This window comes from Cyanistes caeruleus, chromosome 9 (genome assembly GCF_971803275.1).
Source record: "Cyanistes caeruleus chromosome 9, bCyaCae1.hap1.1, whole genome shotgun sequence".
Lineage (NCBI taxonomy): Eukaryota > Metazoa > Chordata > Aves > Passeriformes > Paridae > Cyanistes > Cyanistes caeruleus.
In genome coordinates, this window is record NC_141709.1 from 33,205,026 (window position 1) to 33,227,465 (window position 22,440).

At 38.8% G+C, this 22,440-nt stretch overlaps 1 protein-coding gene across 2 annotated transcripts in view; it reads right to left on the reverse strand.

Moving 5' to 3' along the window:
* Positions 1–22,440, reverse strand: part of JAK1 (Janus kinase 1) — a 46,404-nt gene that overhangs the window by 18,633 nt on the left and 5,331 nt on the right. Inside the window, exons 1-4 of one of the 2 annotated variants that reach the window (XM_086841596.1) lie at positions 10,290–10,308; positions 4,835–4,911; positions 3,785–3,983; positions 1,673–1,796 (exon numbers count right to left, since the gene is read on the reverse strand). In XM_086841596.1, coding sequence (XP_086697722.1) covers positions 1,673–1,796; positions 3,785–3,983; positions 4,835–4,840 — 329 coding nt within the window. In that variant the 5' untranslated portion in view covers positions 4,841–4,911; positions 10,290–10,308. Of the gene's footprint in view, positions 1–1,672; positions 1,797–3,784; positions 3,984–4,834; positions 4,912–10,289; positions 10,309–22,440 lie in introns of those variants that run through there. The other variant, XM_086841595.1, reaches the window with a different exon arrangement.

Below are 22,440 nucleotides of genomic sequence, written 5' to 3' on the forward strand. Positions count from 1 at the left end.
GAGTCAGGACCTTCAGCAAAATAAAATTTAAATTTTTATTTCAGCTCTCCTTAGGCAGGAACTCCAACCCAAAGCTGTGCCAAAAACTCCTGACAAGAACCAGAAGATACTCAAGGACTCCTCGGGCTGAAGAGCAGAGCAAAGCAAATCCTTCTGAAATCCAAAGGAAATGACTTTGCTTCCCCCCTCTCCTGCAGAAGAGCAGTCAGAATTAATAACTCCAACTCTTCTGTTATTTCCTGAAAATCATCATTATGTGAGGTATTGTGCATTGTTTGTGGTTGAGAGGAGAATTTGTTCCTATTCCTAATTAACTGCTCTGATTAAGACTGCACTGAGGAGTTACAAAAACAATTGGAGCCTCATTGTTTGAGGGATGAGTAAACAAGGGAGAATCTTTTCCTTGGAAAGCTCCATGGATTCATGTGAGTGGTTTTTTTTGGAATTTCACTTCCCCAACAGAAATAGGAGCACAAATTTCCCCATTCCCAATGAGCTGGGAAGGGAATTGTGTCCCTGAGCTCCAGGAGCAGGAGCCAGCCCTCCTCCAGAGCATCTTCCAGGAACTGGGAATTTGGGAATCTTTGGGAAGGAGGATTTTGATTTCAGCCTGGCCAGGGAGTGCTGGAAATGCTGGAGGGGCCCTGCTGTGCTCACTCACCTCCAGCAGCTCCTTCTTCTCAGAGCCTCCAGGAAATTGTGTTATCCCAGAGAGGCTGGAAAGGATCTGGAGGATCATAATCCCAAAATTCCTCCAGAAGGGAGCTGCATCCCTTTTCCAGACCAAAAAACAAACCCAGCACGGGAAGAGTTAAATTCTCCTCCTCCCTGAGCCAATGACTCCAGCATATTACAAAATCCTGGGTTTTTTTAAAAAAAAAAAAAAAAAGAAAGATATTGAGTGTGAAAAGCAGAGGGCACTCACAGAGTTTCTGTGAGTTTTGGTTTAAAAATCACCAGGATTTCAGTGGGAACAGGAACACTTCAAATGGAAATTCATCCCTAAAAACACAAAACCCAGAGCTTTGGAGCAAATTTTCCAATTAACTTTGACCTTTTTCACTCTCCAAAGTTGTTCCCAACAACTTCTGGTGGCTTTTCAACTTCATTTTTTCAAGGTTAAATCCCAAAGATGCAAATAAATCGGGAGATATTTGAAATAAATTAGGAGAAATTTGAAAGAAATCAGGAGAAATTTGAAAGAAATCAGGAGATATTTGAAAGGAATCAGGAGAAATTTGAATGAAATCAGGAGAAATTTGAATGAAATCAGGAGAAATTTGAAAGAAATCAGAAATTTGAAAGAAACCAGGAGATATTTGAAAGAAATCAGGAGATATTTGAAAGAAATCGGGAGATAAAAGAAATCAGGAGAAATTTGAAAGAAATCAGGAGAAATTTGAATGAAATCAGGAGGTATTTCAAGGAAATTGGGAGATATTTGAAAGAAATCAGGAGATAAAAGAAATCAGGAGGTATTTGAAAGAAATCAGGAGAAATTTGAATGAAATCAGGAGAAATTTGAATGAAATCAGGAGAAATTTGAAGCTCCCACCACCCACCTCTCCTCTAAAGCTGTACAAACCAAGCTGCTGCTTTTGGTTTTGCTTTTTCTCCTTCTCCAGGGTGCTGAGGAAGAAATAAATCTCATTTTGCAGGTGTTTCCCCTTACCTCATGCGATAATGGAGCCTGAAGGATGATTTCTCCTCCACCTTGAAGACCTGGTTGGGTGCGTACCAGAGCTTTTTGTTCTCGTCGTACAGAGCGAAGAGGTTGTGGCACAGAGGGGACACAGCTGCCACAAAAACACACAAATGACTGAATCATCAGCTCCAGCTCACACCCACAGCCCAAAAAATGCAAAAAGCAAATATTGGATCACTAAATGAAACAGATACTGGGATTAGCTCTGAGTAAATATCGGGGAGGAAAGGTTGAGGTGGAGCCGTCACCTCGGCTGAACCCAGAGGTTTGGGGTGGATTGAACAGATATTTCTGCTCTTAATTTCATTTTCTCAAATCCTGATTTTGCCCTTGAAGGTCTGAGCTTCAAGGAAATGAATAAAAACCTTCATTTTTTGTCCAGGTCACAGAAATGGGAGTTTCACCAAACCCACAACTTTGTTCTCAGCTTTATTTCGGGAATGAACTCAACCTCCAGAGCTGAAAGGAGGTTTTAGCAAAGAGCAGACTTTGACATCAGTCTTGGGAATCAATTTTGATATCAATCTTTGATATCAGTCTTTGATATCAATCTTTGATATCAATCTTTGATGCATGCTATGAGCCCACCCCACACCTGTGCTGTTGTCCTGGTTTAGGGCAAATTTGGGAGAGAATTCACAGATCTGTTAAAATTCACTGTTTCAGTTTTGGGGGCAGCTGCACCAGCTGTGGCTTCACAGCCCCAAAAGAGCAGCTCCTACAAACCAGCAGGAACAGGTACCCTCACTAAATATTCAATTTATTTATAAATTTATTTAAATTTTTATTTAAAAATTAAATCCCCTGACTCTGCTCAAATCTCTCCAAAAACATCACCAGCTCTCATTTGGTGAGGTTTGTCCTTGAGAGCTGCAGGGAAATTCCTGCCCAGTTCCCTTTGCACACCCCACAGCAGCTGGGTAACATTTGCTGTTTCATGGGAAAAGAACCTCAGAACTGTAAATATAAAAAGCCCACTGGACTTCTAGATATAAAAATATTTTCAAAATGCATATATATATAATATATATTATATATAAAATATATTATATATTATGTAATATATATATATATAATATAAAATATTTTTATATATAAAAATATAAAAAGCCACTGGGCTTCTATATATAAAATATTAAATATATATACATATATAATAATATATATTATATAATATATATTATATACTAAATATATTGTTATATATTATATAATATATATAATATAAAATATTTTTATATATAAAAATATATAAGCCACTGGGCTTCTATATATAAAAATATTTTTAAAAATATATATCTATAATAAATATTATATAATATATAGAGTATAATATATAATAATATATATTATATATTATATAAAATGTAATATATATATGATATATTATATAAAAATATATAATATATAAAATAAATATTATATAATATATAGAGTATAATATATATAATAATATATATTATATATTATATAAAATGTAATATATATATTATATAATATATTATAAACAAAATATATTATTAATATAAAATATTAATATAAAATATTATATATAATATTATAATATATATAATATTATATATATATTATATATATATATAAAATATATTAACATATATTATATTATATATATAATATATAATAATATATTATATAATATAAAATATTTTATATATAAAAATATAAAAACACACTGGGTTTCTATATACAAAAATATTATATATATTATATATAAAATAGATAATAATATGTAATAATTTATATTATGTAATATATAGACTATAATATATATTGTAATATATTCTATAATTTATATATAATAAATAAAATATTTTTAGATATAAAAAATACAAAAGCCCAGTGGGCTGTGAGATTAAACAGAGATGAAATCCACTTTTTCCTGGGGAATTCCAGGTGTTTTGCTGTGCCCCAGCCCAGAGGGAGGCGCTGCCACGTGAGATAAAGCAGATTTGAAGGGATTTATTGGGATAAGGTGGCTCTTCCCTGATGCCAGCCAGGGGATGCCTCACTTTGGGCTCTGCCAGGCTCCTGAGAGCTGAAATAAATGCAAATACTCACAACACCTCTGGGCAGCCTCGATGCACAGCTCCTCCGAGGTGAACTCGCCGCTGGAGTAACAAATGGGGGCTTTGTCCTGCAGGTAAAAGAGGATTTCCAGCCCCTGGTGTTGAGCTTCCAGGTTGAGTTCATTTTTCTTTGTGCTCCTCATTTTTGCACAGAAAGCCATGGCTTTGCAATCTTCTTTTACGTTGAGATACTGGGAGAGGAGGGAAAAGAGCAAAGGGGAATTATTATTATTATTATTATTATTATTATTATTATTATTATTATTATTATTATTATTATTAATTATCCATCAAACAAAATCAGGAATTATCCATTGGGGCTGCCTGCCAGGGGCCAGCACCACAACTCTCCAAAACCCTCAGCTGGGGATTTATTCCAAACCAACGAGGTGAAAAGGGGGGAAAAAAGAAATGTCAGTGGTTATTCTGGTTCTGGGATTCATTCCCTTCTCTTCTGCTGCCTCCACAACTATTCTGAAAAGTTTCTCTTCTCAAAGCACAAATAATTTTCACATCCTTCAGCACCTAATTGGCTGGAAAACAACACTTGAGCCTGAGCAATTTAAACAGCTCATTTTATGTTTCCCTCTTAAAGTAAAAAAAAAAAAAAAAAGTCATTTTCTATTTTTACAATCCCTTAAGAGCAAAATATTTCTCATTGTTTTCTCCCCTCTCACCCTTTGTGTTTGAAGCTCCTAATGCTTTATGAGTCATGATGTATTTGAAAAGATTTATTGGCATTTATTTTTTATTACTACTTCTCTGTCCCTGCAGGAGGAAAGGGTAGCACTGGGTAGGTTTTAATGCAAGAATTTTTACAATGCCAGGGATGCACAACAGGGCAGCTCTGACTCAAAAGAAAATTGCATTTTATACCAAGTGCTTAAATAGAAAGAGCAGAAAGTTATTTGAGTTATTTGTGTTCTTTGTTCCATGTTTTCCTAAGCTTTAGCTTAGAAAGCCCAAACCAATTTTACAGTTTATGAGTTTAATCCTCCCACTAAAAAAACAAACAAAAAATGAACTCCCAAAACCAACACACCTGCATTTATGTGCCTGTGGGATCCTCTACACGACTGAAATGGGTCTTCACTCTCCCCAGGAGAAACTTCACTGTGACTGAAGGAAAAAGGAAAAATTACCATTATCAGGAGCAGCTTGGTACAGTTTGAAATGAAATGAAATGAAATGGTCAGGCTGATCAAATTCCACCACAGTGCCAGGAACCTTTATTGTAACACAAATGTCTCAGCCAGCCCCAGGAACCACCCAGAGTTTGGGCACTGATCCCTTCTGACACTTTGGGGGCACTGCCTGAGATGCAACAGAAAAAAAAACCTGGGAAAACCTTGGTTATTCCCTGGGTTTTTCCCTATTTTCAGGTTGGAATTGCTCTCAATCCTCAGCTGTGATACCTCAGGAATTTTCCTCTGTGCTTTTTCTCCTCCGTGCATTCATTCCTTACATTTTTTGTTAGATGTTAATTCCAATTTTTCCCTGCTCTCTGTTTTTCCTTCCCCTCCCAGATTATCATTTAAAACGTGTCCAAACCAAACCTCACCCACTGCTCACCTGAGGATGGAAGATTCCTCCACTTCCAGCCTCCTTTTTCCCTCCTCCCCCATCTCTGCCAAAACGTGTTTAAACCAAATGTATATTTATTATTTTTGCTTCACCAGGGTGAGACCTTAATCTGACATCCTTAATCAAACATTGTTTTAAAAGCCTGAGGCTTAGTCTGGGAAAAATCAGAGCCACACAACTTTTTCCTGGTGCTTGGGAAGAGCCCAGCAAACGTGATCCTATCCCAGAAAAAAGATTACATGCAAGAGCCTGGCACACATCCCCAATTAAATTGCATTTTCCTGCCATCCCTGCCACTGGAATGCTAAATTTGAGTTTCCAGACACGTTCCCTTGGCAATAATATGGGGAAGAAGTAATTGAGAGTGTGATTTTTGGGATATGCAGACAAACCAGGAATTATTTCTGCACAGCACAATAAAGTTGAAATGCAAAAGGTGAAATACATTAACTTCAATCTCATTAAAACCACCTCCTTTTAAATTAAATACAACTGAAGCTCGATATATTTTAATGTCTGTGTGGGCCTAATGTTAAAAAGATTGTCCAGATGTTTTTCAGTGTGAGGGGGAATGTAAAACCACTGCCTTTTACAGATTCATAAATCAAATTTCTTGTTTTTCAACAGAGCTGCTTTGCTTTGGTTAAAAGCTCCCACTCTTGCTTTTAGTCACAGCAATTCCCAGAATCCTCAAAACCTTTAAGTGCTGCCTCATTTACAAAACCTTCTGGGGATGAACCAAACCACCCCAACATCCAAACTCTGATTTATTATTTCCTAATGGCTTTCCCAGCCGTTCTCATTGTCAGGGATTCACCTTTTCCAAAAAATCCTCCCTTGGAGCCAGAAAAATTCCTGCTCTGAGCATCCTTCCCCACAGCTGCACAGCCAAATTCCCACAGCTCTGAGATGGGAAGGGCATTTTTATCATTATTTTATTTTATTTTATTTTATTTTATTTTATTTTATTTTATTTTATTTTATTTTATTTTATTTTATTTTATTTTATTTTATTTTATTTTATCCTTTGCCTCACCAGTTGTTTTTTGTGGATTTTCCAGTCTCTGCTCCAAGGACAGCATCTGCTTTTCTCAGGCAGATTTTTAATTTCACTTCATTTCTGTTTCTCCCAGCTCTTGGTGATGCACCCTCCAAAGTATTTTTTGGAATTCAGGATGGCTTTTCTTGAGATTCCACTCCCCCAAGCAAAGCTTTTCCTGGTTATTTAAAATCCTGACCATGGCTGGTCAAGGAAAGCCAGGTGAGGCAGACAGAGCCCTCAAAAACTGGTATCAGAATTAATTATGAAATTATGAAACAGGGGGAGGAAAGTGTAAAGTTGGGTTGTTCAAAATCAGTTTGGCTATTAAACTATTAGGATATTTGGGAGAAAATAATATTGGGTAAAAACTGACTATGATTTGTTACATTTGAAACCCAGCAGCTCCAGCATTTTTAAGAATAAAACCAAATGTACACCAATATTTATTAAACTGCCCTCTAAAATGCCTCAAAAATTAAGAAAAGGCAGATGCAGAAATTAAATCTTTTTGAAACTCTGTGCAAATCTTCCTTGAAGCAGAAGGATGCTGCTCCACCAACACCAGCCTTCACCATAAACCAGGACCCTGGAAGCCAAATGCAAAGATGCAAAAGTCCCTAAAACACGAACACAGGAAAATCCCAGAGAAAATCAACCCAAAACTCACTTTGAAGCAACATTTGCAAATTCTTCCTCTTTTTCTCCCTCTCAGCCAATTTGGTTTCAGGTTTCTTAATCTCACTGAAAATTTAGATATATGAGCACGTGCTATTTGTTTTCCACAGGGCTCTCTCACCAAATGTACATTTTATTTGTTTTCATTTTTCATTTTTGTGTTTATTTTATGCTTTTATTCAGAGTGATCCATTCATACAGAATTAGTAATTCCCCTTTGGGTTTTCCTGTGGAATCCATGCTGTGATCTGACTGCTCCACGTTATAAAATTGTCTTTTTAAATAAGGCCAGGAGGGCACAGAATGGAAATTTTCACCCAAAGTGTTTGATGTGCAGCAAAGTTCTCAAGAACTGAAAACCAGCCAGCTCCAATAGCAGCATGTAAATATGAACAGATATTAAATATTTCCATTTTTAGCAGTCTGAGTGCTCTGCTGCACCCCGAGAACTGACCCTGCTCCTTCCCTGGGCCTTTCCAAGGCGCTTTCAGCATTTCTCTGAAGTTCATGACGTGTCACCAAAGTGGGAAGAAGTTTCTCAGCCCTCTCAGAGAGTTGGGTGTGAATTGTTCTGTCTTTATTTTTCTACCTGTAAGGGTTGGGGCAGATTCAGGAGCACGCAAAGACAAAATCCCTTTTTTTTTTTCTGTATTTCCTGCTCTTTCCAGCCTGATTTTCCTTTGGATACAGACTGGGCTGCTCTAATGACCAATTTTTCATCGTCTGTTTTTTGTGACCTTTAAAGGTCACAACCCCTCTGCAATGAGCAGGGGCATCTTCAGTTAAATAAATGTGTGATTAATTCTCTTTTCATCCCCAATTTCTGGTATAATAACTCGAAATGATACAATTCTCAGGGTTTACAACCAATTATTATATCCTTGTACAGTCAACCCCAAGCACTTCTCTGCTAAACCAGGATCAGTTTCCTTGGAGGGAGAGGTCTCAATCCTCAAGAAATCATCATGGAAACCTTCCAACAACAACCCCATTTTTCTGTAATTAGTTTTTCCTCACAACTACTTTAAAAAACAGCATTATTGCTCAGACCGATGCTGACGGGGCTGAGGGGTCAGTCCGGTTTGAAAGGGATTTACACGGATAATTTGTTTTTATTCCGGCCTGGGACGCGGCATTAACGATCCTTTTCCTTCCTTGATGTTCTCCTCTCTCATCCCCGTGCCTGAGGCGGTTTGGGGATGGAAGATGGGATGGGAATTCTCTGGAAAAGAGCCACCCCACCTTCCCAGCAGAGGAGCAGAGCTCCAGGAAGCGCGGCCTCTTCCCGGTGACACCGCGCTGAGTCCAGGAGTTTCCTGAGGGGCATTTCAAACGTGGAGAAACTTCCAGGGAAATCACTCATCCTGGCAAACACCTCGGCTTTCTGGCAGGAGAAAGAGCTCAGGGCTGTGCAGAGCCGGTTCCTGTGGGCACTGACCCTCGGCAGGGCTCCGGATAAAGTTCAAGTTCCACGGGAGCGGGTTGAAAGGGAAGGAGGCGCAGGGAGCGAGGAGGGGTCACACACATCACGCACAGCAACAACTCCACGGCTTTGGTCCAGCACTCGGGGAGAGCCCAGGAACAGCCCTGCCTTCTCCAAGAGAGGAGAACACGCTGCACTCATGGATCCATCCCAGTGGGAAGGATGGAAATGAAGGTGGAATGGAGGAAATCCCACCCCAACACGTGCCATTGCTCATGGAGAGCAGAGCAGGCCAGCATCACCACACAGCTGACCCTGCACACACACACGGCCAGGGCACTGCTGGAGCAGCTTCCCCAAGCAGGAAAAGCCACCAGGGAGGAGGTGAAAGCGGTTTCATGGCTCACACCTTCCACACGAAGGTCTGAAACTGGAGAATTCCTCCCCTCTTTAACCAGGCAGGAGCAAGAGAGGTCACTTCATCCTGTTCTCCCAAGCCTCAACATCTCACAGATCCCACCATGCTGAAATGATGCACAAAGAAACCTCCGGGGGCTCGTGAGGCATCTACAGGCTCTCAGAGCTCCAAGTTCTCCTAAAAACCAAGTTTTATAAGCCAGAGTCCATCCCACCTCACCTCATTCATTTAAGAGAATTTGTTTACTCCACAGGCTGTGCTGGTGGACAAGGGATGATCCCCAGGTCCCAGAAGACACCCATTCCTTAGATAATTCCATTATATTAATTATATTATCCATTATATTAATTTAATTATTATTAAATTGTATTATTAATTATTTGGTAATTTAATTAATTAATTTAATAATTGATATTAAATTATTAAAAAATAACTGGATAATTCCTTAGATTATAATTCCAAAGGAACAGTTTGTACCCCACTGCTGCAAAACAAGCCCAACAACCTTCTCCATTTCCCCCTGGTGCTCCTCATCAAGGGAATCCCACCTTTCACCAGTTTTGAAGGAAAAAGCAGGCACGGATGGATTCACCAGCACCTGGAATTGTGACCTTACACCTTTGGTAAGAAGCAAACCAAAACAAGCGAGCAGCTGAGCTCTAGCAAAGCCAAGACTGGTGAGAAACATTCCCAACGTGTCCCTTCTGTAAATGAGGAGAAATGAAACGAGCTGCTGACTTCACCAGGATGTCAGGGCCAGCTCTCCCACATCCCACCCTAAGGGAGCAGCTCCTCCCAACCCCCTGAGCAGGTGAACTTCTCCCAGGTTCTGTTTTCTGAGTGTTTAAAACACGCGGAGGGGCCGGGGCTGGGTGGCCACGGAGCTGCTGTGAAGGTCCCTCCTGCTGGCTCACCAAGCCTCACTTCCCTCCTGCTCCTGAGAGCAGCTCCAGATGTTCTTCCTGAGCTTTTTCATTTCCACTGGGTGCACAACTCCTCCCCTCCTGCAACATCCACTCCATAAAAACACGGATTTGGGTTTGGAAGGGACCTTCAAGATCATCTCAGTGCCACCATCAGCCACCACACCCATGGAGCTCACCTGGCCTCACAGAGGGAACCAGCAGCAGGGGAGGGTTTGCACCTGCAAAATTCCTTTTTGAACAGAGGAATGAAATTCCTTTAACAAAATTCCTTTAGTCCAGCACCATCCTGCTCTGGAGCTGAGCCAGAAGCCCTGAGGGCATCGCAGCTCCTCTCAAGGAGCACAAATTCCTGAGGGCAAGGACCAGCCCCAACTTCACCTCAGAAGAGCAAACTGAACTCAAGGTGCTTTCAAAATAAACATCACCCACCTGCTGCCACTCAGATCCCTTCCAAAGGCCCTACAGAGCTTCTGACTGTGGCCAGCATCTCCTGTGAGAAGGGCAGAGCACCTGAACCCCCCGGATCTGGCAGTCATGTGCTTCCTGTGGTGGTTTTGCACTTTGGTAAGACTTTTTTTTTTGATGATCTGCCTTTTTTTTTTTTACTTTTTTTCCTTTGTGGTGAGAAGACATTGTTTAAAGCTCACTCTGAAGGGCTCACGATTTAAAAAAAGGCCTAAACAAAACTTCACTGCTTTTGTTCACCTGTTAAAAGCAAAACAAAAATAACAAAAATATCCCCTAACCAAGAAACATTCCTGCTATTATAGAGCTGAAAACCACGAAATTCCACCATAAACTTGGGATTTACTACTCACATCAAGAGAAATTTGATCTTCAAAACCCCTCTCTCTGCTCCCCTTTTATTAATTTCAAGTCCTGCTCTAGCCCCCATCTGTATTTTGTCACAAAGGTGCACAAGATCTTGTCAGGCTCCATGGAAAGTGGACAATATGACTTTTCCAACGCTAAAAATTCCCAAGAGGATTTATTAGGCTGCACTGGTTTGGTGTGCAAACCAAACAACGTTTTCAGTTTAGAAAAGTGAGTGCAGAGTGAGCAGCTCAAGCACTTCATGGTGAAAAATGGACAACCCAAGGAAGAACCAAATGCCACTGAAACATAATTTTTAATACAAGTGGGAACTACAGTTATTTATTGCCCATCTGTTGGGAGAAACACAGCAATTTCTTTTTATTATAAACAGATCACCAGAGAACACCTGTACTCATGGCTGGCTGTAAAGATATTTATCTCCTGTAGTCAGGGGAAGGAAGTGGGACAATTAATGGACCTGTCTGGAGCAAAATGAGGTTTGCAAGTCCTCTGAGAAGGGATCTTCTATCTGCATCTCAACTCATCCCTTTAAACTGCAGATTCAAATCTGGATGAGTGAATTCTCCCCCAGGATATGCTTTGTTTTGCTTGCAATTACTTTTGTATTTTCAGGCTTTAATGAATCCTCATAGTGCCTGCTCTGAATTCTTATATTGCCACCATCAAAAAGAGGAGCTGAGCCCTAAATGCCACCTGGAAAGAAGACAAAGAAATGATGTGGTTCAGATCTCCCCTTAAATTGTATTTCTCCGATCCCAACTGCAACAAAGACTGGGGAAAAAAAAAAAAAACCCTTTTAATTTCTCCCAGCTGAAGACTCTTTTCTTCCCCAAAAAAAATCAAACAAAGAAACTGGCAGAAAACACTTGAAACAGAAGAAGCCAATCAGGGAGAGCCAAATGAAGCCTTCAGAAAGTTGTCTCAGTAAACAACTCGAGCTCTGCCAAAAGCCAAGGTCCTTGTGCCTCCCTTCGGTGGCCAAAAGCAGAACTCTGGCTCCTCTGGGATGCTAAGGACCCTTTCCCCAAGGTTTCCCAGGGATTCTCCTGCAGAATATGAGCAGCCAGCTGCAGTTAAAGTTTTATCTAACAGCTGCTTTCTGCCTCAACCAGAGGAACACCCTGTTATTTGTCTGGTATCAGTTTTATCTCCCGAGACAATTCTGTGTTTGAGAACCTGTAAATCCAGTCCTGCCCTCCAGCACCACCCCCTAACAAACTTCAGCGCTTCCAGACACCATTACAGAGTTGTTGGGGTTGGTTTTTTTACAGCCACACAAAGTTCTACCAATCGTTTTCATCCAAGAATTTTCACTGGCCAGTTTAACCAGTTTAACTCTGCAGGAGCTGCTACAATTCAGAGTTTGCTGGTGTGAGTCTCCTGCCAGCCATGAGCCCAGGATCACCCTGGCAAGCAACCCAAATATTTACCTTCCATTCATTCAATCTCTTGGACAAATACACCCATTGTTTTTAACTAACTGGCTGAACAGGAGTAAATTTTACATGTTTGTATCTGAGAATTGTGTCAACAGTGGCTCAGCGGCGCTGGGACACGTCAGTGCAGTGATGAGCAGCGTTTTTTGTTTTCCCTTCCTTAGGGAGTCCCTGCTGGGGTTATGGATTTGAAAATTTATCCTGCAGCTCACACAATTGTCCTGTCACTGAGATTTAGGTGCCAGAATGCCCAAAGCTGCCTTTACACCCATCACACAGCCTCTGCTGCACGTCCCACCCAACAGCGATTCCAGCCTGGCACCAACAACTTCCCTGCCCTAGAAAACCTCGCTCCTCTTCCAGCTTAACAATCCAAATAAACTCTTCTGTTCAGTTCTGCTAGGGCTGAATCATCTCGTGTTTATTTACAGTTTTAGAACTCGCTTTTTAGAAAACATTTGCTTGTGCCGCTTCTGCAGCAGCTGCCTGGTAACTCCAGGTGGTTTTTAACTCCGGATTCATCATCCTGTGAGTCTTACACATACAGGAAAGCTGAAAAAACCCCCAACTTTGAACATATAATCTATATTTCAGAATCCAAAGTCAAAAATCATGAGAGGAATGTGAACTTCTACCTTCTGAGTCTGTCTGCACTGCCAGCACTGTCTGTGTGTTATGAAAACTGACAGTAGCTCAATTCCTTGCTTTGGCCAAGAGTAGTTTCATAAAAGTTTACAGCCAGTTCATTTTTCGGTGCAGATCTGATTTGATTTCAGCTCTCCAGAAGCTCAAAGCAGCAGCAATTTCCCAGCTGCAGCTCTGCCTCCCTCTCGTAGGAGCAGCTTTGGATGCAGGAGCAGCTTTGGATGCAGGAGCAGCTTTGGATGCAGGAGCAGCTTTGGATGCAGGAGCAGCTTTGGATGCAGGAGCAGCTTTGGATGCAGGAGCAGCTTTGGATGCAGGAGCATTTTCCTGCTGCTGGGGAGATCTTTGGGCTCTGCTCTCCTGGGATCCCCATGAGGCTGATTCCAGGAGTTCTCTCCTGTCCTGCTGATTCCAGGAGCTCTCTCAGCTCCATTTTATCCTCACCCAAACCCAACCTCTGCCCTGCAGAGCCATCACCCCGCTCACCCTTCCCAGCTCCGCTGCCAGCACCAAACTCGAGGGATTTGGTTGTGTGGCAGGGAACGTTGGAAAAGAAAAGGAAAACACAAAATTCCCAACTCGTGGCTACAAACCCTGCCAGCAAATCCACTCCTGCAGCTCTCTGCTGCCTTCCCTCAGCAGCAGTAAACAGGAAGCCACCGCTGAAGCCGGTGACACGAAGCTACCCCAAGCAACCTGCTGGGCTTCCTCCTGCTGCAGCCACAGCTGGCAACAGCTGGAGAGAGGAGAACAGCTCAGAGCCAGGGCTGCACCTTCCAGGCCTCCAGAGGAAGGGCAGCACCCTAAGGATGGTGGATATTGCAACAGCAAAGCTGGGACTTGTGTATTCCATCGTGGCTAAAACCTCGGGATGATTTATTATTTATTAAACTTTGGAGGTAAAATTCCACCTGGTGAGGTGAAAAAACAGCTCTGGGTACTACCAGAGGTTTGAAAGTCTAATTTCACCCTGGAGGTCCAGAGGCAATCCTGTGAGAACCACAGTGCAGCGCAAGAATTCCACCCAGAATTAAACAGCTCAGAAAAAGCAGCACTGAAAGACAAATTAAAGGAGCTGCTGCCATGGAAAGTGGTTTTAAGAGCTTACTACGGCTCTCAACTACCTTTCCTGTAAAGAGCTTAGTACAGTAAATGTGAGTAAGCAAATATTAAAAATAGCCAAGCTGGGCCACTCTTGCTCAATGGCTTTTAGCACTGACTCAGACAGAGGTGACTCATCCCAAATCCCATCCCAAATCCCTCCTGCTCTGCTTTCCCACTCTGGCTCCAACACCTCCAGCTCCACATCACTCTCAGGAGCTCCAGGTCAGAGGGAAAATTCAAAATTCATCAGGATTTCCTATTCCTCCTTTCAGCCTTCCAGGATTGTTTGGAGAATATCATTTGTGAGTTTATGCTGCTGAAATTCAATATTAAAAATTGCTCCAAATGAAGGGTTGTCATGCTAAAATCACTCTCCAAAAGTTTAACGGGAAACTCCCAAACATTTGGTGCCAGAAAATAATTCCTTACCCTCTCCCCATTAAACACAGCCATGCTGAGCTAATGAGTCACCCTGTAAAATACTGAATTTCTGAGTTATCCTCTAAAACATTGAATTGTCCTCTAAAACTTGGAATTTCTGAGTTACCCTCTTAAAACATTGAATTTCTGAGTTATCCTCTAAAACACTGAATTACTGAGTTACCCTCTAAAACACTGAAATGTCCTCTAAAACAATGAATTTCTGAGTCACCCTCTAAACCATTGAATTTCTGAGTTGTCCTCTAAAACATTTAATTACTGAGGTATCCTCTAAAACACTAAATTTTCCTCTAAAACACTGAATTTCTGAGTTATCCTCTAAAACAATGAATTTCTGAGTTACTCTCTAAAACACTAAATTTTCCTCTAAAACACTGAATTTCTGAGTTGTCCTCTAAAACACTAAATTTTCCTCTAAAACACTGAATTTCTGAGTTGTCCTCCAAGGCCACCCCCAGAAATCCCAAAGTTTTGATCACAGCCTTTCTGAATTCAGCATCTCTGCCTTTTGTTCTCTGAACCCCACAAAAATCAGAAAAAAACCCTCTTTATTTACAGGAACTGCTGGTCACATACAGGGAATTTCCACAAAGTTTGTAATTTTTATATTTTGACTGTACATTTACCATGAAAACACAGCAGAAAAGCTTTTAAAAAACTCTTCCTGCTAGAAGCTTCATTAAGATTAATTAAGCTAATGGGATATCAGGGATATATAGACACTAGAGGTGGTAATGTGTGATCCTGGATATTTAGATTTAGTAGATATTTATGTGCTTAAAAATTATTTATTAAATATAATAACCCAAATTCTTTGTGAGAATTGCAGTGAGAGTGACCCAATAATTAATGCTTTAAATGAGATTATAATAATAATGATTATAATTATAATTAATGCCTTAAAAGAGATCACCAAGGAAGGGCCAAGGGAAGAAAAGAGAGAGCAAAGCACAAAGTTAATGTTCTAATTATGTAATTAGTCCTCACATAAATAATTCAGAAGTGATGTCAGGTTTTTATTGCATCTTTCCCCTCTCACTGCCAAAATAAGTTTATTTTGGGGTTGAGTGGCTTTTTTTTTGACATCAAGGGGAAAAAAAAACCCAACACAAGAGGAAGAATCCTGAAACCTTTAGGAAAAATCCTTCATATTTTATGGAAGTTGTTGAGTATTATATTTGCACTACTCTGGCAGGTACCTACAAATTAATTATTATTAATTTTTTCTCTCCCTTAGGTTGTATCAGCCACAAAAAAAATATAATTTTGGGGGTTTTTTTTGGTTTTTTTTTTCAGAAAAAACACAACATTGCCAATTTTCACCTTCACTCAGGAAAAAAGAGAGGGCAGAGAAACATTAAGCCCAGACTAATTCACATATAAACCATTAAAAACCCTGTGGGTAAAACTAACAAAATCCAGCAGCAACAAAGTCCAGCTCAAACCGTCGAGTCACAAAAACAGGAACTGGGCTCTAGAGCTGGGGTTTTGTATTTCCCCTTTTGAACCTGATACCAGAACTAAGAACACATTTTGTGCCTCAGAGACCACGAGACACGAAATTTTCTCAATTCTAATTTTATTTTATTATTTTTTTTTGGAGGGGGGGAAGGTAAATTTCGAATTCATTGTTTGCTACAAAAATTTGATTTTCATTTTAACTGAGTGTAGTTTCACACCCCACTCTGGATTTTTATTTATTTTTCTACAAATGAGAAATCATTCTACAAATCATTCTACAAATGAAGAGTGAACAAGGCTGGAAAAGAAGGGTTCCAAGGGAAATTTGTGAATACCAGAGCCAGGAAATTTGGAAAGGCAGAGGGAAAGAAATAAAAAAAAGAGGGGAGAGAGACAAGTTTGAGGAACTTTAAATCACAATTCACACATGAAATTGGCTGCTTTAGTCACAATTGCACAAAGCCTGGATTTCCAACCCAAAATCTATGGAAAAAAAGAAGTTTTATGAAGCATCTGGACATTTCCTGCTCGGCCCCAAAGCTGCAGCAAATTTACAGATACAGTGCAGCTCTTCTGGTTAATAAATATTTAACTGCAGCAGGCAGCACTTCCTACAAATTCCACTTTTTTGGGAAGCAAATCCTGCTGTAAAGGACATGGAATCCTGGAGAAAATAATGAGAAATAAAAGCAGAAGGTGCCCTGTGCATGCACAAAAGTGAGGCCTGAGCCATCTGAGGGAGCTTTCAGCTCTAAATTCTCTTCTCCACAAAGAACTTCCTTTTTTTTCTGGCCTTAAAAACAACTCAGAAATTGAATTGTAAGTTATTACAAAGGAATCTGAACAACAAAACCTCCAATTTTATCTTGTTGTTGGTTCATCCCTTACAAAAACCAGTGATCCCACATCAGGGAAATTTCCATAATTTACAGAAACCTCTGGATTTTTGGGAGGTTCAAAAACCACTGTCCTGTCACTGGAATTACCAGAGAGTTGTTATCCCATGAAAACTGACTCAAATTCAAATTTATTTATTAAAAATTTATTTTTTTATTAAAAACTGATTAAAATTCAAAGACCTGAGAGAATATTTTAGTACACATTAAATAAATATGAGCTGTATGAAGCAGATCTCTGTGTTAAAAGGTTAATCAGAGACTTCAGACAAAACTCACAGAAATCAGTTTTAGGGGAAAAAAAATAAATATCTGTAATTCCTAAATTGGATTTATCAAGCATTTTTTCTTGAGAATTACCATAAGTACCTCACAGAGGGCAAATACTTGATTTTCAAATCAAAATATTGCCCTGGAAATCTGGCCCCAACCAAGCTGCATTTCTGCCTTGGTATTTATCTCACAAAATCAAGTTGGTTCATTTCTCAAATGCACATAAATTATATTTAACAATAAGAAATGTTTTGGCAATAAAAAAGCCAATATTTATTTTTATGTATGTGGCTTTTGTGCATACAAGGTGGTTATTTTTATATAAAAGATTATTTGTAATTAAAAACTGCCTGTTGCATCTCTCCTAACAACTTCTATTTTTTTCTAAATAGAAAAAAGGAGTAATTTTCCTTGTTCATACAGGGAAATAAACTCAACAAATCCATCAGTGCACACTATTTTTTGTCCCCCTTCAGTGCTCACTGTACAATTCACCTCTGCTGAAAATCTGATATTTTAGTGGAACAAGACATGAAGAAAACATCCTCAAGAGCAAATTCACCTGAATTTAAACAAAAAAAAAATATATAAATCATAATAAATCATAAATCACCACAATGAGAATGATTCCCAAGAGAGAAATTTTCCTGGCACCATGAAACCTAATTTACACTTAGAACTCTTGCTCTGTACATTTTTATTTAAATTATAATAAAAGTTTTGATTTATTAAGTGTCACCCCAGAAACACCTTCCCACATCTTATTTTTGTCTCAAGAAATCCAGAGTTAATGGATTGTGAGCAGAAGTCACTGAAATCAGGGCGAAGGATTTAATTTAGGCTGATTTCAAACTCTTTTTTTTCTGCCAGTTCTCATCACATGCTTGGCCTGGAATGGTTTGGATTGGGAAGGACCCAGCTCATTCCCCAAATAAAAAATGCCTTTGATAAAAGCTCTGGAAAAGCCACCCTGCCATTTCAGCTGGGAATGATGAGAGTTTAATTGAGAATTACAGAAGCCAAAGCCATTATTTTAAAATCTTGTGAATTCTTTGCTGTTTACTGTAACACAAGAGCAAACAGATGGGGCAAGGAAAGAGAATTCCAGATATTCCAGGAACAGCCATTCCTTGCTACTTATCAATAGGACTGAAACACACACATTTAAAATGGCAATAAATCCAATTATAAGCTAAAAATGGATGTCTGAGGTGTTAACATGATTAAAAATTATTTATTACTAAAGTGCTACATGAAAGATGTTCCAGCCTCTTAATGAGAGTGGACAAAACATTTATTTTCTTAAGCATAAGATGGTATTTTGTCTTATTAAAAAGGATTAATTATTAAGGATGTGTCCTGATCAAATTATCATTTTTCACTTCCTAAAGGCAGAGCCTTGGGCTCAGAACGAGACCACAGCTACCAAATGAAAGAGGAAAGAAGACAATTATTGCATAATTAATTGGTCTGACACCCCCCATTACTCATGCTCACCCCAGTTTGCATTTTTAGGTCCCACTCCAGGAACAGTCGGGATCAAATGGAAATGGGAGCAGAACAAACCTGAGCTGCAAACTGAGAACTGACCTGAGGCTCAGCACCAAAACTCCAGCACAGCTCTGAGGCAGCCAGGTCCAATTCCCAAAAAAAGGAATTTTTCCCTCCTTTCCCCATTTTCTAACTCACCCCAGACTCTGGATGAGCTGAGATGGGGAAATGACCCCATTTTATCCCAATTTGTAATGGGATGCTCATGGAGCAGAGTCCTTGGCCTAAACCCTCTCCTTAAGAGTCTGATTCTAAACTAAATCCTAAAAAATAAAGCTCTATTAACACAGAGATATAATCTATTGATAGTTATATAAAGGCTTCTTAAAAAAATAAATATATATATAATATATATATATTATATATAATATATATAATATATGAAAAGTTACATAAGGGCTTCTTTAAAAATAGAGATATGTAATATAAAAAAATTATATAAAGGCTTCTTAAAAATAAATATATATATAATATATAAAAAGTTATATAAAGGCTTCTTAAAAATAGATATAGATATATCAAAAGTTATATAAAGTCTTCCTAAAAAATAAATATATAATATATAAAGTTATATAAAGGCTTCTTAAAAATAAATATATATATAATATAAAAAAGTTAAATAAAGTCTTCTTAAAAAATAAATATATAAATAATATATAAAAAGTTATATAAAGGCTTCTTAAAAAATGGATATAGATATATAATATATAAAAAGCTATGTAAATTCTTCTTAAAAAATAAAAATATATATATAAAATTACATAAAGACTTCTTTAAAAATAGATACAGATATATAAAAAGTTATGTAAAGGCTTCTTAAAAAATAAATATAAATATATAATAGATTATACAAAGTCTTAAAAATAAATATATATATAATATATAAAAAGTTACACAAAGACTTCTTAAAAAAATAGATCTATAAAAAGTTATATAAAGGCTTCTTAAAAAATAAATATAAATATATAATATATAAAAAGTTATATAAAGGCTTCTTAAAAATAAAAATAAATATATAATATATAAAAAGTTATATAAAAGCTTCTTAAAAATAAAAATAAATATATAATATATAAAAAAGTTATATAAAGGCTTCTTAAGCCATTGGTTGATGCTTAACAAATAAAACATTTCTGTTCCAGGCTGTGCCCTCCCAATGAGTACAGACATGTAGAAAAATTTTATAGGACCATAAATGTGTATTTGTTCAAGAGATAAAGATCATGATGTCAGTTTTCCCTGCTAATTAACCACTCCCAGCCTGCCCTGTCTCTGGAACTGAGCAACACCAGGTTTGAATAAATAAATATCCTAAAACAGCCTGAAAAAGCTGCTCATCTCCACTGATCCTAGAAACTTCTAAACCATATTGAAGAGAGAAGAGTTTTCTTTTAAAGGATAACTTGGTGAATAGAACACCTCTTAAAATTCTAAAAATTCTAAAATTCCAGAGCCTGGTGAAGGTGTCACTGCTTTATTGATGGTTATCAGCATTTATTGGGAAAAAAAGGGAATTATCCCACAGGGATGGGACATTCTGAGTGATCATGTGCTGGCCTGGCCTAAATCTGAATTACTGCAGATTAAAGAGCTCCCCAAATGGTGGCTGAAACAGGCAGTAAATCTTCTTTTCCTTGGTTTTGGCTGGGAAAAGCTGTGGTTTTAACAAAAACCTTTGCAACATCAGCAAAAATTATCAGGAAGAGCGGTTTGCATCTCAGCTGCATTTCAAAGGCTGAACTGACCACAAAGCTTGGTGAAATCCAAGCTTTTATGTAATAACATTTCATATTAGATAATAATATCCATAATATTCTGGATATTTTATTCAGAATATTCACTATTTTATGTAATAATTTCAGTTTGTGTGCACAAAGCTGAGCTTTTACAGAGCTCGGGGACCAAAAGGGAGCCAGCAGAGCATTCATACAAACAAGCCCAGCAATTGAACTGCTAATTAAACTTCATCAAGCAGTTAAGTAACGAGGACACAGAGGATTGAACAAGTCCCAGGGAGTTTGTTCACCAGACAAAATCAACGAGGGGCGGTGTTGAGAGGTGAAGGTGAGGCAGGACGCAGATTTAGAGGTTCTGCTTTGGTCACATAAAATTAATCCCATAAAATTAATCCCATAAAATGAATATTTCAAGTGCAGAGAGGGAGAGGGTGGTTCTATAGGAACGGGAAATGATGCACAGACAACACCAGGTCGCTGTGGTGAGAACAATTCTGCTCCTGATGGAGTCACACTGCTCCACCTCAACCCAACTTGGTGTTCCTCACACAGCATCTTCCCAAATTCCTCCAGAGCTGAGGAGAGACCTCCTGAAACCCCTCAAGCTCTGCTGCCACTACAAGCCAAGAAAAAACTTGGTTTCTTCTTTGAATTCACCTCCAAACCCCTAAAAACACGGTGTGATTAAAGCTGGAGGAAGCACGGCTCTTTAAACACGCAAAGGGTGAGGAGTTAATCTCACAGCCTGGTAAATCTGATCAGCATCCTCAGCTTTTGGGTGTTTAATGCTGTGCTGGTGAGCAGCCAGGATTTAAAAGCCAAGCCTGTTTGATGTTATATATCTGGAGTCTGTCAGTCACGTGTGCAGGAAGCTGAAAAGGCTGTAAAACCCACAGGATTATTATTTTTTTAAAAAACAAATTTGGCAGAAGATAGCTGTTCTTTGGTAAAAATGCAGCTCTGAGCCAGCCATCCCTGTATGGACTTTCACTTATATCAAAATCAAACCCACAACTACAAGGAAAGTTCTTCCAGGCCGTGAATTCCTCCTAAAATAATTGTTGGTATAGAACAACATGAGCTGATCTTTTCCAAGTGGGGAGAATTCCAGTTGAGAAAGATCAATTTGCATTTCCATGGTCAAGAAACAACCTTGATGTTCCACTCAGGACCTAGCAGGGGTTTCCTTGGCAATGAATTGTGATGATCCCACCAAAAATCAGGGATCACACAGAGGTTCCTTATCTCTGACCACAGTCTGGATGAGCTCTTGACTTTGTCTTCAGGGCCTGGAGTTATTGAGAGACTTCTAGAAATCAATACCTGAGTCAAATAAAAGACATTTAAGCCAAGCCCTGAGGTTTCTAATAGGAAAATTACAAGGTTAGAACTCCATTTCAGAGCCCAGACTTTTCCATCAGGAACACTGGAAGGCAGCAAGTGCTAAATCTGGGAATTGCAGCTGTTACTTCATTACCAAAGTCAAATCTTCCTCTTCCTTCAGCTTGAGTATTAAGGACAAGAAAGAAGGGTAAAAAAAAATAAATCTGCATTTGCAGATTCCAGTCAAGAGCAAAAAGGCAAATAGTGAATTTATAATATTATTTTTTTTTAAAGGGAGGGTACTTCCTGTAGCACAGAGTGACAGAGCTGTCCAGGGTGACAGCACAGGCTGCCACAAAGGTGTGATAAACACAGCTCAGGCTCCCTGACCTCTGCTCCTTTATGAACTTTTAAACTCTCAACCCCAGCAATTTCAAAATTATCAGCGCCTGCTTTGCTGTACTTTGAGGAAAAGTGAAATACAGAAGTGTCCAGGAAGTGAAAGGTTATTTCTTGTGCATCCTCAGTAAACACGAAATGCTGAGTGCACAAGAAAACATTGCACAAAGTGACCTGCAAATGTCATTTTCCAGCTGGTTTGGATGCAAAACCTCAGCACTCAGGGTAGCCACCCCTTTTTTCCATGCTTGAGATAAGAGGTTTGATATCCTGGGGGACAAAAAAACCAACCCATGCAAAAGAGATTTAAATACAAAAGACTGAAAATAATGCAGCACTTAAGGTGCTTTAATTTATTTTTTATTTAATTTATTATTTTTTAATTTATTATTATTTTTTTTTCCTTTAAACACTTGATGCTCTGCAACTAATTTATCTTCATTAAAAAAATAAATCAAACAGAACAACCCACACAAAT